The following is a 17543-nucleotide window of genomic DNA, read 5'->3' on the forward strand; positions in this document are numbered from 1 at the left end:
GGCCTCGCAGCGGGAATCGAGTTGTGGACACGGACCTGTCGCGAGAGTTCCGCGCGTTAAGGCAAATCTCGCGAGATTGGATTCGTTTTTATGCAGCATTGTATTACTCAGGGTCTATTAGGCGCGACACTCTCGCGAGAGTTCTACCTCCGACATTCCCTCTTTCGCGCCGAGGCCGGAAGCTAAGCCGCGTAGATCTCGCGAGATCTGAATGGACGGTAATACCGGACTTCCGTTTCCTGTGCGGAGTAAAATCAACTTCCTTTTTCCTTCAGATTTAGTTGAGTTGCCCGGTTTGCCTGCCCTTCGGTGACACATTGAAGAAACTCAGGGAATAGAGAACTAAGTGTGAGCGGCCGCCTGTGCTGCTGACAGAGAGAGGGCGAGGGGTCCCACACTAAGGGCTTCCCATTCGTGAGGGAAGAAAAGCAGCTTTTAGGGGAAGAAGTGTCGACTTGTATAACTGCAACTCTCAGCTGCTGCTTCATCCCATTCATCCTGCGGCCTTCCCTCAATTCCACCTCATGAGGAGGCTCCATTGGATTGTCTGAGGAAAACTCCACTCCCCATTGGATGGAGATCTTGTTGTGCCTGTGTCAGATCTTTGTGTTGCTGCCCAGACTCGAGCACTTGGATAACTACCCCCAGACACCCCTCTTGTTGTTACAGGGCCTTTCACTTTACCTTTAACTGAGGGGGGAAACTGTGGACTAAGGGCCTGTACCCTGAGGAGAGACACAAATCTATTCCGCAGCAAGACTTGTATTCGAGAGGCTGAACACTGGCAAGGGATTGTTATACACAGGTTGAACTATAACCTTCTGTCTGCGGCCCCCTCACTTATAAGTGTCGCTGCACCTTCTGGAGAAGACGGCGACTACAATGATCCTTCAAGCACTTTCTTAAGAAACTGTACAGAGAGGTGAGAGAGCCTGAATATTTATTAAATGATGTGCGTTTTGTTTTTACACACAATTCTCCAACATTTGTTGTGTGCAGTGGCTTTGTGTAGCAGCACATAACTTACAGGGCTGCAATATGGTGCAGGAGGACATCTACATATGCAAATGCCGGCATGCAAAGCATCATGGGAGGAGACAGGGCAGCTGCCTGCTCAGTGGATAAATGGATCAGTGTTGTGCTTTGTGCTCACAGATCAGAAAGACATAAGGAGTGATTTACGGTGCACTAGAGCAGTGATCCCCAACCAGTGGCTCGTGAGTAATAAGTTGCACCCCAACCCCTTGGATGTTGCTCTCAGTGGCTTCAAAGCAGGAGCTTATTTTTGAATTCCAGGCTTGGAGGCAAGTTTTAGTTGCATAAAACCGGAGCTACCAATAGCCAAGCAGAACCCTTATTTGGCACCACCCAGGAACATTTTTCATGCTTGTGTTGCTCCCAAAATCTTTTTACATCTGAAGGCTGCAGCCTGGCATTTGTTTCTGATCTCTTGTGTGGTGCATTTGAAGAATGAACAGAGATATGTGTCATGCTCCTTCAGCGTGAACACTGCTTGTATTTAATAGTGCTTGATCCAAGTAGCAGCCGATTCCCTAACTTAGGGAGTGTCAGGAGGTGCAGTCTCTAGGAGCTGTGCTCTACATCTCATACTGGGGTTTTGTTTTTGCAGGGGCAAGAGAAAGAGGTAGGGTAAATAGGGCGATGGGATGGGGTTAAAGGGATTCTGTCATGATTTCTATGGTGTTGTTTTTATTTCTAAATGACACTGTTTACACTGCAAATAATTCACTGTACAATATAAAATGTCATTCCTGAAGCAGCAAGTGTATTTAGTTGTAATATTGGTGTGTAGGTGCATCTCAGCTCATTTTGCCTGGTCATGTGCTTTCAGAAAGAGCCAGCACTTTAGGATGGAACTGCTTTCTGGCAGGCTGTTGTTTCTCCTACTCAATGTAACTGAATGTGTCTCAGTGGGACCTGGATTTTACTGTTGAGTGCTGTTCTTAGATCTACCAGGCAGCTGTTATCTTGTGTTAGGGAGCTGCTATCTGGTTACCTTCCCGTTGTTCTGTTGTTTGGCTGCTGGGGGGGAAAGGGAGGGGGTGATATCACTCCAACTTGCAGTACAGCAGTAAAGAGTGACTGAAGATTATCAGGGCACAAGTCACATGACTGGGGGCAGCTGGGAAACTGACAATATGTCTAGCCCCATGTCACATTTCTAAATTAAATGTAAATCGGTTTGCTCATTTGAAAAATTGATTTCAGTGCAGAATTCTGCTGGAGCAGCACTATTAACTGATGCATTTTGGAAAAAGATTGTTTTCCCATGACAGTATCCCTTTAAATATAAAGCATCCCCTGTGTACAAATGTGGAGTTTTTTCTTAACAGCTGCAAGGTTGTAGATTACTGACCACTAACTTAAAGCACACAGTAGCACAAGGCATCAATTCATAGTAACCATTGAAGTTCTGCCCCTACAGAGCTTACAATCAGGCAAGGGATGTCAATACGAAATGAGCTGTTATAGCCCTTTACTGTGTGTGTTTGATTGTTTTGCTGTGTCACCCACTGCTCCACACAATCTGCCTTTTAACATCATGACCCCAGCCTTTGTGCCTTTACAGTCTGTATTGTTTTGTAGTTTATGTCCTGAAAAGCTGTTTATATGTTCTGTGTCTGTAGTGGTAATGTTTAAAGGAGTTATTTACCTTCCAACACTTTTTTTCATTTCAGTTGGTTTCAGACAGTTCACCAGAAATAAACACCTTATCCAATCACTTTCTAATTTTTATGTGTGACTGGTTTTCTCATATTGAAGTGTAAAGTTTTTCATTTTTCACCTTCTAAAGCAGCTGTGGTAGGGGGGGGTCGCCGACCCTGTACACTGTTCTAAATTGATACATTTAGTTGATATATTTCTTATCTTTGTCCCTGCTGAGCAGAATCCCTGAGTTTCATTAAATGAGACATATAGGATAAATGAAAAACCCCTAATTGTGAGTAATATGTGGTGTTGCTTTTACATGCTGCTAAAGATTTATATTATCTTTAAAAATAGCCCCTTTATTGGAGCTCCCTATAGATGTTCTCTGGTCCCTGTTTCAAATGAGGGGTGGGCGTGTCTAGGAGGGGACAGCCAATCACAGCCCTGCAGTCACACAAGCACAGACAGGCTTCAGTTCCCTATCAGGTCCTGCTAGCTGCTGATTGGTTCCTGTCCTACAGTGCAGTGAGCTGAGTGCACAGCCTGGGAATTCAGGGAGCAGCAAGTGGAAGAGAAGGGAGGGATTATTAGGGGGTTTTGCAGAAATATTCAATAAATCAGCCTGAAACAATTCTTCTATATCTAAATGAGTATAATGTACTACTACATTCTCGTTTTTTACACAGAATGTCTCCTTTAAAGGCAGCTGTTAGAATTGATACAATAGTTACTAATATTCCAGAAATGCTGCTGAGAAATGGATCAACTATTTGTTGCAAAATTGTAACCGTTTAGAATCTGCTCCTGAATTACTAAGTGGCCAGACTGAAACAGCATAGAAAGGGACATTACACTTAGTTTTTGGAAAAACTGTAAAAAGTAAATAATGGAAAGTGATTGAAAAAAAGTCTTTATTTCTGGACAACAACTGAAAAAGTGTTTGGAAGGTGATCAACCCCTTTAAAGGGTTTTACTATATCATTAGAATAACTCCTACACTGTACTAACATGCATTTATACTTTCACGTTTTTAATAATAATACTAATAATGGATTTTTATTTTCTTAAGTGGATCCCTCATTCGAGACAAAATGAGTTCTTTGTTGGAGCGACTGCATTCTAAATACAGTCAGAATCGGCCATGGCCCGAAACCATCAAACTAGTGCGGCAAATAATGGTAAGTAATGTGCGTGTGGATGAGAGAGTAGTTAAGAGGAAACTCTAAAGCTTGTGTTGCTTAACGTTTTTTCTGTCCTGTTTGTGAAGATGTGTGTATTGTGGGGGAGTCCTGGCTTCCATTGTGATCCCAAGAGCATATGTGACGCTTCAGTTTTTGTGCAATAGTTTTTTTTTAACTCCGTGATGATACATACATATATATATATATATATATATATATATATATATATATATATATATATATAAATAAACCAAAAAAGGATCAGCACTCACAGGGCTTAAAAATAAAATAAAACATTTTTATTAAAGAGCTATGGACTGACGTTTCGGCTCTTCCAGAGCCTTTCTCAAAGTAGCCAAACAGTAGCAAAACCTGATATATATATAGATATAGATATAGATAGATAGATAGAGATATTTATATATATATATATATGAGTCCTCTGCACTCAACCCATTATCAATATATTTAGGACAGAGACATTTTGTGCCTTAAGATACTAAAAAAAATGCCTTACCCTTTAAACAAAACAGGGATTGTTTGTCCATATATTGCAATATATTTAAGCTGAACAACTACATCAGTCATCCCATATCTGGCCAGTCCTATGCTCAATTTTCTCACACTAGTATCCCTTTGTGCTATCACAAATGTTCATAAAATGTTAATCCTTTTTATCCCTTCTCTGTACTTCTGTGCAATTTCTTCATTTAAGGTGTATATAGACTCTTCTTATTGAAACTTGTATAACTGTAGCAAAGTAGAGCTAACTGCATCCAGAAACACGGTGCAACATAAACTGTAAGATGTTGGCTAGATAGGCGTGTATGGTTAACTGATATATTTGTTTCTTTTGTCTTCCACAGGAAAAACGGACTGGAATGATGTCTGGCAGCCAACAGCAACTTGTCAGTTGTTTGGAGACCCTGCAGAAAGCTTTGAAAGGTGAGGGGACGTCCATGCAATGAAGGAAGAAAACTCTATATGTGGGGTCAGCAGCAAAAGCTCAGGCTCAGTACCGTGGATGTTAATATGAAATGCCGCTTACCTCCCCAATGTGCATTCTTTGATTTATTTATTCATTTAAGATCCAGGTACGGGATCCGGAAACCCGCTATCCAGAAAGCTTCAAATTACGGAAAGGCTGTCTCCCATAGACTCCATTTTATCCATATAATCCAAAAATGTTTTCCTTTTTCTCCGTAATAACAAAACAGTAGCTTGTAGTTGATCCAAACTGAGATATAATTAATACGTATTGGAGGCAAAACCAGACTATTGGGTTTATTTCATGTTTACATTAATTTCTAGTAGACTTAAGGTATGAAGATCCAAATTATTAACATTTTAAATAAAAGGTCATTTTTATACCGTACTCTTCCTGTTTCCTTTAAATAGAAACCCACTTTGGCACTACACTGGGCATACATGCACTTTTCTTCAATAAAGGGGCTGTATTTCTTGCACATCTGTCTACTGTGTGAAATTTTTGCTAATGCTTGTTTTTACTCTTTTAAGTTTCGTCTTTGTCTGCAATGACCGATCGTCTGGAGTCAATAGCAAGACAGAATGGGTGAGTAAATGGGGAAGGCTGTGGGACCAGTTATTAATATTCATTTTCTGAATGCTGGTTCATTCTTGAGAAGATAATTTTGTTTGTTTTTTGGTATACATTATAGGGTTAATCTTTCTCTGATTAAAAGCTTTAGGGTTGTGCTGATAAGTGAAGCAACATGTTGCTTATGCTCAACATGAGCAGCAAAGTGTACCAGGTACCTCTGATAATTGCTATTTATTCTATCTTTGTTGATCAGCCTTACATCCCACCTGAGTCCAAACGGCACTGAGTGTTATATTACTACAGATATGTTCTACCTTGAAGTTCTTTTGGATACAGAAGGACAACTGTGTGATGTAAAGGTGGCCCACCACAGAGAGAACCCAGTGGTAGGTGTTTTTGGTGTGTCAGCAACTCCGCGATTTGAGAAGTGACCATACTGCAAAGGAGCATAGCAACCAAAGAAATAAATAGATTATTCACTGATATTAAGTGTTTAAGAATGGCACTGTGAAGAAGCACCCTAATCTGCCCATGCTATCTCTCATTCACTTTGATAGGAAATGCCTGACGGCACTAGTACTGGTGCATTTAAGCTCAAAAACATTTACTAGAGCACCTTTTGTCTGTTGTAATACTTGAATTGTAGGACGTTGCTTATTCAAGTGACAGGAACATTTCAAGTACTTTCACCGACCATCTTAAATACTTAAAATGCCAGATGAACTACCTGTCCTAAATTATCTAGATTTCCACCTGAATAATGGGAGTTGTCTAGACTACTTTTAAATGGTGATCTTTTTCAGCAGCAACAATACATTTCTCTTAAACCCTTTCTCTTAATTTCTCTTAAACATACTAGTATATATCCTGCTGTTTTTCTGGTAGGTAGCTTGTTAGAACCATGCTGTTCATCACCCAATATGAAACTATTGTTTTTTTTATTGTGCACTGTACTGATGGCATATTTTGTTTTATTGCAGAGTTGTCCAGAGCTGGTTGAGCAACTAAGGTCTGTTGAAGTTTTAAATTGATAAATATGTAAACTACTATCTATCTTAAAACAATATATTGCACAAATCAATCAAATGTGTGTGACATTTATATATTTTAAACTAAAGGAATGTATAGGCATTAGCTAAAAAACTGTAATAAATTAAATTCTGCAGTCTTACTTAGTAATACAATTAAAATCTCTGTTTTGGCAGTTGCTCATTTTAAACAACTTAATAGCTCTCCTGTCTGGGTGATCTATGAACTGGACTCATTTGTTTACCCCGTATTGTGTTTTTACCAGTAGCATCACACCACTTGTCTCAATTTTGTCAGAATGGGAACCATTATTAATACAAATTACTCCTGATCTGAATCTCAACAGTTATTAGAAATGTATTAAGAAATTTAATAAGGACACCTATGACTTGGCAAGAAATCATAGAAGTTTTTGTCACACCACATCATATACAGTGCTATTAAATCCCTCTTAGTGGTGCATATACTTGTGTGTGTGTATATATAGCGATGCATATATGTTGTCATATTTCTATATTACTTTCATAGAGAGAAGAACTTTGAGGAGTTCTCACAGCATCTGAAAGGCCTGGTGAACCTGTATAAGGTGCCGGGGGATAAGTGAGTGAGATTACTAAAAATGAAGCAGAGTGTCTGCTGTTTATTTGTCTGTTTGGTTCACTTTGCTTCTTTATTTTGTTTTAAATGAATAATTCTTTAGCAGTGTAACCCTTACACCAGTAATTGTTTCTCTGTACAGCAAACTGGAGACAAAAATGTATCTTGCCCTTCAGTCTTTAGAGCTTGACCTCACGAAGATGGCTGCTATGTACTGGTAAGTAGAGGAACGTACAACTCCTTTAAATAGTGAACTAGGAGAATCTGTCGGTAAGGCTAGAGAATGTAAAACCAAAAACACCTGCACAATTCGGGCCATACTCTTCTGTGCTTTGTTCTTCTGTTTAGGCAGGCCACCAATGCCACTGTGCTGGAAAAAATACTGCATGGTACAGTTGGGTACCTGACTCCAAGAAGTGGAGGTAATTTAATTTGTCTGAAAATCAATGAGATTTTTATTTGTAACCATTTTAACTGAAGCAACAAACTAACATGCATGATGCAAACAGAAGAGATAACTTAAAAAAAAAAGGTTTGCTATTGTCTGTTTTAGCTGTATACCTCCAAATGGCCTAGTGAATATCAAGCACTCTAATCCCTTTGCTTTGTCCCAAAGGCCAGGCCATGAGCCTGAAGTATTATATATCTCCGTATGATTTGTTTGATGACATCACAGGGGCAAGCGTATCTCTCAGCGAAGGACATGGTGAGCTATGAATTTAAGGAATTTAAAAATGTACATTCAGGTTAAAACCACATACTGGCAGATGTTCTTTTGGGGGGGCCCTCCATGTATGTTTTTTTAAAGAATAGTAATCCAATCTTATCTCTCCCTAATTTCTTCAGCGGTTCCTAAATTGCTTGGAATGAATATGTCTGTAACGATAGAAGCTACCTCCACCATGTACAAGCTGCCTATCGCCCCACTAATTATGGGCTCCCATCCCATTGATAACAAAGGGTAAGCAGATGACCCTCTTCTCCAGGGGGTACAAAGCCTGTGGTGTCTACCTCTGTGTCTGAAAATAGTGTGCAGAACAGCTCATTTCTTTATTAGTCATGTTCCCATTTATATGAAAAAGAAACCATGCTTATATTTCATTTAATGTATTCTACACACTGTTCGCAAGTAAAGGCAGATTAGCATTAACCCCAATCCTCTGTCCTAGGACTCCATCCTTCACTTCCATAACAAATGCCAACAGTGTGGACCTCCCAGCTTGCTTCTTTCTCAAGTTCCCACAACCTATTCCAGTTTCCAGAGCATTTATACAAAAAATCCAACATTGCACTGGTAAGTGGCAAGTTTGTTGCTTTATTTTTGCAGACAAATTCCATCATATCCCAATCACACGCACACTCGTGAATTTTGTTACAACAATGCCACCTGCTGGTCAGTTTCCAAATGTGCTCCAGTCAAGGAACTAAAGAAAAAGGACTGGTCTGATGTTCCTCTGGTTACTTTTCTCACATCTTTCCTAAAAAGAACATCAGACCAGCCCTCTTTCTTTCTTCTGACAAATTCCTTGACTGAATCACATTGAAAACTGACCAATTTTGGATTCACTTATTTTTAAGGTTTACTTATCCTTAAACTAAGTTCATCTTTTGCTACTTTTCTCAAGGCTGAGTAGATTCAGCATTTACTATTCTTTACAGGTATCCCACTGATCGATGGGTCCCATACTTTCCTGCCTCATTATGAGCTGGTCACCCAGTTTGAGTTGGCCAAAGAAAAGGACCCTGGACCATTAAACCACAACATGCGGTTTTATGCGGTGCGTCTTTCCTGTGTGTGTCTCTGAGCTAGTATGACCTTCTTAGATAGGGGCACATGGGGCAGATCCTGTGCCTGGAGCTACATGGAGGAACAGATGGGAGCAGATCCACTTTTCTCAGCCTGTGTACAAAACACAGGCTGAAGAACGTGGATCATCTGTCCTGCACACCCCTACCCTTATCTTTTCAATTGAAAATAAAATGTTATCTGTGTCAAATGATATCCTGTTTGGGGGTACTAGTTATCACAATAAGAGGTGTATCTCTGTAGCTATATAACTTCATCAATAAATGTGTGGACAGGAATAAAGTCCAGTCTTTAAAGGGATACTGTCATGGGAAAAAAAGATTTTTTCAAAATGAATCAGTTAATAGTGCTGCTCCAGCAGAATTGTGCACTGAAATCCATTTCTCAAAAGAGCAAACAGATTGTTTTATATTCAATTTTGAAATCTGACATGGGGCTAGACATATTGTCAATTTCCCAGCTGATAAAGTATTTGCATTGAATTAAGCCATTCCCTTGTTTCTTCACCAGTCTCTGCCTGGGCAGCAGCATTGCTATTTTCTCAATAAAGATGCCCCTCTCCCTGATGGAAGATCTCTGCAAGGAACATTGCTGAGTAAGATTCCGTTCCAGCACCCTGGTCGTGTGCCCATCATCCTTAGCCTGATCCGGCACCAAGTAGCTTGCAACACATTGATTGGGAGCTGTGTTAAGCGCACCATGCTGAAGGAGGGTAAGGAGTTTATTCTGCAGCTTTATACCTGTCTGTGAGAGGCTAATATGATTGTTACACACACACACCTATAGTTATGCCTTCCAAAAAACTGGCATAAAGAGAATGGGGTTTCCTTTATTCCAGTAAAAATATCGGACCGCTCAACATTTTAGAACTTTATCAATATTGCCTGTCAATGTATTGTTGTGCTGAAACATTGTGGGTTCAATATATGCATATTTATATCTAGCTATATTGCACCACTTTATTACTTATTCATAGTTTCATTTTCTGCCCGTAGACTGCCCTGGCCTTTTGCAGTTTGAAGTGGCTCCCCTCTCGGATTCCTGCTTCAGCATCTCTTTCCAGCATCCAGTCAATGACTCTCTAGTGTGTGGTAAGTGCTGCAGGCACTATGTGCAGGTGTATCTGCTTTCTTTATATTCTGAGTGCACACAAAGCTTGCCTGCAGTCGTTTTTTTTGCCAGAGCTGTGGATCAACATGCAGTTACTGCTACTACTACTGATTTCTTTTGGCATCTACATTATGAACATGTCGTACCAGGGACAATAAAGTTACTCCATGTTTAGTTCATGTGAGGTAGATAATTAAATCACCATTGTACAAGATATCCTTGTGTCCTTTCACTGTTAATTTTTTTTTTTTTTTTCTTTTAACGTTTTTATAAATATTTTCTTTTCGCTTCCCCAGTTGTGATGGATGTGCAGAATTCCACTCATGTGTCTTGCAAACTTTTCAAAGGGCTATCTGACGCGCTCATCTGTACAGATGACTTTATTACCAAAGTGGTTCAGAGGTAAACTTATTTGATCATATTTTAAACAGTAGTAGATGCACAGCAAAACATTTTCACAATCCCCGAATCGGTGAGGTTGGACAAATTCATCATTTACTTCAGGTCGGCTATCATAATATAATATATTAGAAAATCATATCATTTGCTGTATGACAGGCCTGCCAAACACTAGAATCACATTCATTCCATTCTGTTTCTATGTTGTGGGATGCCTAGAGGCCTGTGTTTAAGAGATTATTTGATTTTTTGTGGTCGTAACTTGTCAAATTTATGAGACCTGCCGAGCTGCACAGCATAGGTTGAGCAAATGAACAGCAAAGCTCAATTCATATTTATTTAGGAACTGCTGTACAGCTTTTTACAGAATGTGAATACGTTATTAGTAACACAATGTATTCCTTACCTTGTTAAACAGGAAGAGTGGCCGTTTATAAGTGGGGTGGGACGCTTCTTTTAGAACGGGGAGAGGTGAGTGTGTTGAGAGATTTAGAGCTTTCCCTACTCTCGCATCCATCTAAATCAGAACATATCGGTGGCACAGTCATCTTGTGAACTATCCATAGTTTGGTTCCCTGCGTGGGTACCATTGCAGATACATTTTATCTGGGATAGAAAAAGTTCCTCAATCTACCATCAGAGAACAAAAGCCATTTTTTCTGCAATTATCAGTGTAGAGAGTTTCACTGGCACTTTCTCTCTACTCTACCGGTGACAAAGTAAAATCTCCTTCAGCGTTAAAGAGAAACCATCTTTCTGTTTACGAATTTGGGACACATGCACATACCACCTGAAGAAGTAATGATCTGGTTTATTTCCCCTTCCCTTAATAGTCTGGGTGAAATGGTTTACAGCATCTTTCTGCTTTGCCTAATTTGTAGATATGACACTCCAACTACTGATGATTAGAATGAGTTCCATATTGATTTCTGAGTCATATCTTAGAGTCATCTGAAGTCTCATTAAAAGGGACTACAGCACCTACTAACTCATTAACAAATGAACAGTTCTGTGCCAGAAGGAAGGATATTGGCAGCAAGGCTGATAGAGGGTTTTTCTTTCATTAAAAGCCATGCTTTTTTTTTGTTAATGCAATTCTGTCCCCCAGTGCTGATTCAGCAAAAGCAGTCATACAGCCTAAGTGTGAGTATGTCTAGCAGTTTATTCTGTATGTTACACTGGGATTTACTGCAGTGCTAAGTGGGGCAGGGCAGGACATGAACATGTGACTGTAAAGAATGGAGGACAGTCCTTTGGGAAGTACAGCAAGCTATAATTAAAGGGAGTTGACCACAAACTGTACAGTAAAAGCACAAAATTAATCATCATTCACAGCACAAAATAGGCACTATTACCTTCTGCAGACTCTGATGATTATTTATTCTTAATACATATCCAATTCACTCATGAATATCTGTGGGTTTTAACTAGCTTAGATTTTTCTGATGCCATTGTTGGTTACTATACCGGCCACATTTATGTACACCAGCATCCCTGAAGTTCTGAGCTGTACATTCTGAAGGAGTGTCTTTCTCTCTCTCCTTGGCCATTTGTATGTTTTCATGTTGCATTTCAGATTCTTATTCAAAGGGGTTTTTCCATAACTTCCAATATTAGGATCACAGCCTGAAAAGCTTATAGCTGAACAACGTTTGATAATCCCTTTTAGTCTGTAAGAAGAACAATACAGTCTCTGAATTCATTTTATAAACTGTTCTTTGTTTGAAGATATAACATTTTTATGGAGGACTGCCGGATGCCAACTAATTCCTCACAGGCTTATATCAGGGCACAGTCCGAACCACGCTGAAATCAAAAATTCTACTTTAGAGTGGTCTCTTGAGAAATAAGTAATTTTTGAGTATACCTTTATTGTCTGCACATGTTTGCCCACCTATAGGCTGTAGAGGGGCCCACGCCAAATAGTTGGCTAAGATTGGAAATTGAACAAAAAAAGTTGTACATGCACTGCTGCTAATGTTTCTAATCTTGTCTTTCATGCAGGTGCATGTCAATACCTGTAACAATGAGAGCCATTCGTAGGAAGGCAGAGACTATACAGGCGGATACACCAGCCCTTTCTCTCATTGCTGAGACCGTGGAGGACATGGTAAAGAAGAACCTTCCTCCAGCCAGTAGTCCTGGTTATGGAATGACTTCTGGCTCTACTGCACTTAGTGGTATAACTACCCCAACCAGCTCATATACTTCGGGGCAAATTTCTTCCCTTTTCAACATGGGTATAAAGGAGCGACATGACACTACAAGCCACGGAGATGACTTCAATAAAGTTACTCAAAATCCCATACTCACCAGTCTTTTGCAAATCACAAGCAACACTGGGGGAACACTGGGCTCAAGTCCCACACAACCCCAACACACTCCACCTCCAGTCTCTTCCCCAGCAAGTAATACCAAGAACCACCCTATGTTGATGAATTTGCTGAAAGACAACCCAGCACAAGACTTTTCCGCCTTGTATGGTGGTAGTCCGCTGGAGAGACAAAATTCCTCAGGATCGCCTCGTACTGAACTTGGTACTTTAGCAACTGGAAAACCCAAGAAAAAAAGACCCAGGACAGGGGCAGAGAAGATGAAGAACCAGACAGAGGATGACTTTCAGAGGGAGCTCTTCTCCATGGACGTGGACTCTCAGAACACCATATTTGATGTGGGCATGGCAGGTGATGCTCTGGACACCCCTCACATCACACCAGCACCAAGCCAGTGTGGCACACCACCAACCGTGTATCAACAGTCTATACCGCATGCTCAATCTAACATGCAGAGAATGTTGAGGATACCTAGCACGGATGCCATTATCCCTGATGTCACAGACATTCTCTCAGACATTGCAGAGGAGGCCTCCAAGCTGTCTGGACCTGGGGAAGATTGTCCTAACCTTGGAACTCCTGTGAGGGACTCCTCCAGCTCTGGACATTCTCAGAGCACCCTTTTTGACACTGACGTGTTCCAGGTGGATGGAGGTGCTGGCAGCGGTGGAGAAAATCCATACCCAGATCCAGTTGATCTCATTGACTCACATGGGAGTCCAAACAGTGACTCCCCTAACACCTTTTTCAACAGTGTTGACTTCAACCCAGACTTGCTCAATAGTCAGAGTCAGAGTGGTTTTACAGATGACCTAAATGATGACAGCAGCCAGAGCGGGGATAATGATTTTAAAGACTTTGCTGGGTCAGGGCTTGCCTCTTTGGGTATTGTCTCAGGGCTTCCAGTTGATGGAGGTGATGGTAAATACAAGATGGCTTTAGGTGCAGATACGGTGGACTTCAGCATTATTTCAGGTGGAGGTAGTAAAACTCTAGTTGGCCCAGATATTCAGGAAACACAGAGCAGGAGCCAGTCCCCACTGCTTGGTAGTGATTTGGGAAAAGATAGGCCCCAAAAGCAAAAGGCAAAGGAAAGCAGCAACGGTGGAGGAGCAGGGGGAGGACTAAGTGGAATGCAAAGTGCTGGAATGGAAGGAAAGTCTATGAAACGCAGTCGTACCCCTTCCAGTGATGGGAAGAGCAAGGATAAGCCACCCAAGCGCAAAAAGGCTGAATCAGAGGGTAAGTCACCATCACATATAACCAACCGTCCTTTCACCCCACCTACAAGTACAGGAGGCTCTAAGTCTCCAGGAACCTCTGGAAGATCGCAGACCCCTCCTGGTATGGCCACCCCTCCTATACCCAAAATAACCATCCAGATTCCTAAGGGAACAGTGAGTGTTGGGAAACCATCATCCCACAGTCAGTATAGCAGCAGTGGGTCAAGTAGTTCATCAAGTAGTAAAAGCCACCATGGGCATTCCTCATTGTCATCTTCGGCCTCTGGGAAGATTAAAAGCAACAAGTCTGATGGGTCTTCTGGAATGAAGATTGGGAGCAGCGGAGGAGGAATGTACACTGGCCAAAGTGGGCAATCAAACAGCCAATCCAAAAATAGTTCTCAGTCTATGGGAAAGGCAGGTTCTTCACCCATCACTAAGCATGGTCTAAGTAGTGGTGTCAGTAACTCTAGTGGCAGTAAAACTAAGCCACAAGGGAAGCCTTCAGTATTAATGAACCCTTCCTTAAGTAAGCCAAACATTTCCCCCTCACATTCCAGGCCATCGGGAGGTTCTGATAAGCTGTCATCTCCTATGAAACCCATGCCAGGGACTCCTCCATCCTCTAAAGCCAAGTCCCCAATTGGTTCTGGCGGTCAGCACTTGTCTGGGAGTGGGTCGAACTCCACAACAAAGTCCTCCTCTGGGCTTGTGTCCTCTGGATCTTTAACCCAAAAGCCGAATTCCTCCTCGTCCTCATCATCATCCTCTTCATCGTCCTCATCATCATCATCCTCCTCTTCCTTTTCTGGTGGTGTTTCCCAAAACCTTCACAGCAATTCAAAGGGAAAGTCCCCTAGCAGGAACAAAAAGCCTTCTTTGACAGCTGTCATAGACAAGCTGAAACATGGTGTAGGCACAGGAGGGCCTGGTTCAGAAGACCCTATGGATGGTGGGGGAGGAGGTGGCAGTACTGGGGTGCCTAGTCATGGCATGTCTTCTAAACATGGAATGGTTGTAGGTGAGTTTCCACCAAAACGAGAAAAGAGTGAGAAGGACAAGTCCAAAGGACCAGGTTCTGGAGGGTCGTCTGACCCTTCCAAAAAAGGAGGAGGGGATTCTAAGGGCTCTGTGAGCACAGGTGTGGCTAAAATTATTATCAGCAAGCATGATGGGGGCTCTCCCAGTATAAAAGCAAAAGTGACATTACAGAAACCAGAAGGCGGTGGGGATGGACTTCGATCACAGATGCAAAAAAACTACGGCTCTCCATTAATTAGCGGTTCTACTCCAAAACATGAAAGATGTTCACCAAGTCATAACAAGTCCCCAGCATATACCCCTCAGGCGCTGGACAGTGAGAGTGAATCCGGCTCCTCTTCTATAGCAGAGAAGTCTTACCAAAACAGCCCAAGCTCAGACGACGGAGGGGGCAGCGGAAATAGGGCCCAGACTGAGTATAGTGCAGAGAAACACAAAAAGCACAAAAAGGAGAAGAAGAGGCTCAAAGACAAGGACAGGGACAGAGAGAAAAAGAAATCTTACAGCATGAAGTCAGAAAGTTGGTCCAAGTCTCCAATTTCCGTTGACCCCACCATGGTCATGTCTGGAGGTTCCATGCTGAGCTCCGACCGAGGTGTCCGGCCAACTCCAAGTTTCCTCATGGGTGACGACGACTTAATGGATATGTCGCTCACCTTATAGAACCCCGAAACTTCATCAGTGCTGGACTTTGTCTCTTTGAGGTGCAACTAAAGCTTTGCTTGCCCACTCTGACGGTATCTCCGCTATATTTTTTACTACGTTGGTCCTATTTTAAATATATTTAAGTTTTTATTTAAATGTAAAAGCTCCTTTGTCCCAAGGTTATTTTAACTGGTTTTACCTATGCCACTGTATAGACACAGCCATTTTGCAGTTTTATATATTAAATTTGGGTGCCCAGTTTTTCTTTTAAGTGCTATTTTTTTTAATTGAAATTGGGTTTTTTGTCTTTAAAGGGGTTGTTCACCTTTAAACACTTTTTTTTCAGTTCAGTTGGTTTCAGACAGTTCTCCAGAAATAGACTTTTTTTCCAATTACTTTCTATTTTCTATGCGTGACTGTTTTTCTATTATGTGTGAAGTGTCATTTTTTCACCTACTAAAGCAGCTCTGGGAGGAGGGGTCGCCGACCCTGTAAACTGTTCTAAAGTGATACATTTCTTATGTTTGTCCCTACAATAGTTATTAATACTCCAGAGATGCTACTGAGAAATCAACTGGGGATGCACCGAATCCAGGATTTGGTTCAGGATTCCGGCTTTTTTCAGCAGGATTCGGCTGAATCTAACCCTAATTTGCTTATGCAAATTAGGGGTGGGAGGAAAATTGCGTGACTTTTTGTTACAAAATAAGGCAAGTAATAAAAGTTTTCCCCTTCCCACAACTAATTTGCATATGCAAATTCGGATTTGGCTCGGTATTCGCCCAAATGTTTTGTGAAGGATTCGAGGGTTCGGCCAAATCCAAAATAGTGGATTCAGTGCATCCCTACTATCAACTAAATGTTGCAAAATTGTAACAGTTCAGAATCTGCTCCAGAATTACTGAGCTGCCGGACTCAAACATCAGAGACAGAAATTTAAACTCAGATTTTCGAAAAAATTGTTAAAAAATGGAAGGCAATTTGGAAAAAAAAGTCTCTATTTCTGGGGAACAATCTGAAAACAAGTGAACTGAAAAAAGTGTTTGGAAGGTGAACAACCCCTTTAATACAGAGGCTCAATTTTGGCTGTGGAGCATAGGGGGGAAATATTGCACCCCCATGTCAGGCTTCTGGTGCCATATTGGCTGTGGATCAAGCAGAGGCAATATTACACTAGTAATGGGTTGGATATTCAAGAGACTCTAGCAACGACACAAAAAGCCTTTTATTTTTTTTTATTAAAATAACATTAACTCTGGGGCCAAAATAGACATTTTAAGTTAAAACCATTTTTAAAGCGGTTGTTCACCTTTAATTAACTTTTAGTATGCCGAAGAGAGGGATACTCTGAGACAATTTGCATTTTTTTTATTATTTGTGGTTGTTATTTTTCTTATTATTCAGCAGCTCTCCAGTTTGCAGTTTCAGCAGTCTAGTTGCTAGGATCCAAATTCACCTAGTAACCATGCACTGAATTAAATAAGAGACTTGAAAATGAATAGGAGAGGCCTGAATAGAAAAATGAAAGATTTCAGCTGGGGTCCAGCATTGGGGTTCACATTCCCCTAGCAACCATAAATAAGAGACTGGAATATGAACAGGAGAGGCCTGAACAGAAAGACAGGAGATTTAAGCAGGTAGCTGGTTGCTAGGTCCCAAATCCCCCTAGCAACCATACATTGATTTGAATAAGAGACTGGAATATAAATAGGAGAGGCCTGAATAGAAAGATGAGGAATAAAAAGTAGCAATAACGATACATTTGTAGCCTTACAGATCATTTGTTTTTTTTGATTGGGTCAGTGACCCCCATTTGAAAGCTGGAAAGAGTCAGAAGAAGAAGGCGAATAATTAAAAAAACTAAATGAAGACCAATTGAACAGTTGCTTAGAACTAGCCATTCTATAACATACTAAAAGATAAATTTAAAGGTGAAGTGTCCATTTA

At 41.0% G+C, this 17543-nt stretch overlaps 1 protein-coding gene across 6 annotated transcripts; it reads left to right on the forward strand.

Annotated features, from left to right (window-relative positions):
• The first annotated feature begins 233 nt into the window (after positions 1-233).
• On the forward strand, positions 234-17385 carry LOC108702495 (mediator of RNA polymerase II transcription subunit 1-like). 6 transcript variants are annotated; one of them, XM_041579099.1, is made up of 18 exons: positions 234-922; positions 1156-1217; positions 3740-3848; positions 4718-4796; positions 5370-5424; positions 5666-5798; positions 6393-6421; positions 6970-7041; positions 7181-7255; positions 7387-7460; positions 7655-7744; positions 7885-7999; positions 8208-8332; positions 8698-8816; positions 9356-9557; positions 9841-9936; positions 10252-10357; positions 12359-17385. In XM_041579099.1, the coding sequence occupies exons 3-18, from the start codon at positions 3762-3764 to the stop codon at positions 15612-15614; spliced, it is 4713 nt and encodes a 1570-aa protein (XP_041435033.1). In that variant the 5' UTR covers positions 234-922; positions 1156-1217; positions 3740-3761; the 3' UTR covers positions 15615-17385. The 6 variants fall into 6 exon arrangements, with proteins under 6 accessions (XP_041435033.1, XP_018093473.1, XP_041435035.1 ...); XM_018237984.2 differs by lacking the exon at positions 1156-1217; XM_041579100.1 differs by lacking the exons at positions 234-922; positions 1156-1217 and adding an exon at positions 1390-1645.
• The last annotated feature ends 158 nt before the right edge of the window (positions 17386-17543 follow it).

This window comes from Xenopus laevis, chromosome 9_10S (assembly GCF_017654675.1).
Source record: "Xenopus laevis strain J_2021 chromosome 9_10S, Xenopus_laevis_v10.1, whole genome shotgun sequence".
Taxonomy (NCBI): domain Eukaryota; kingdom Metazoa; phylum Chordata; class Amphibia; order Anura; family Pipidae; genus Xenopus; species Xenopus laevis.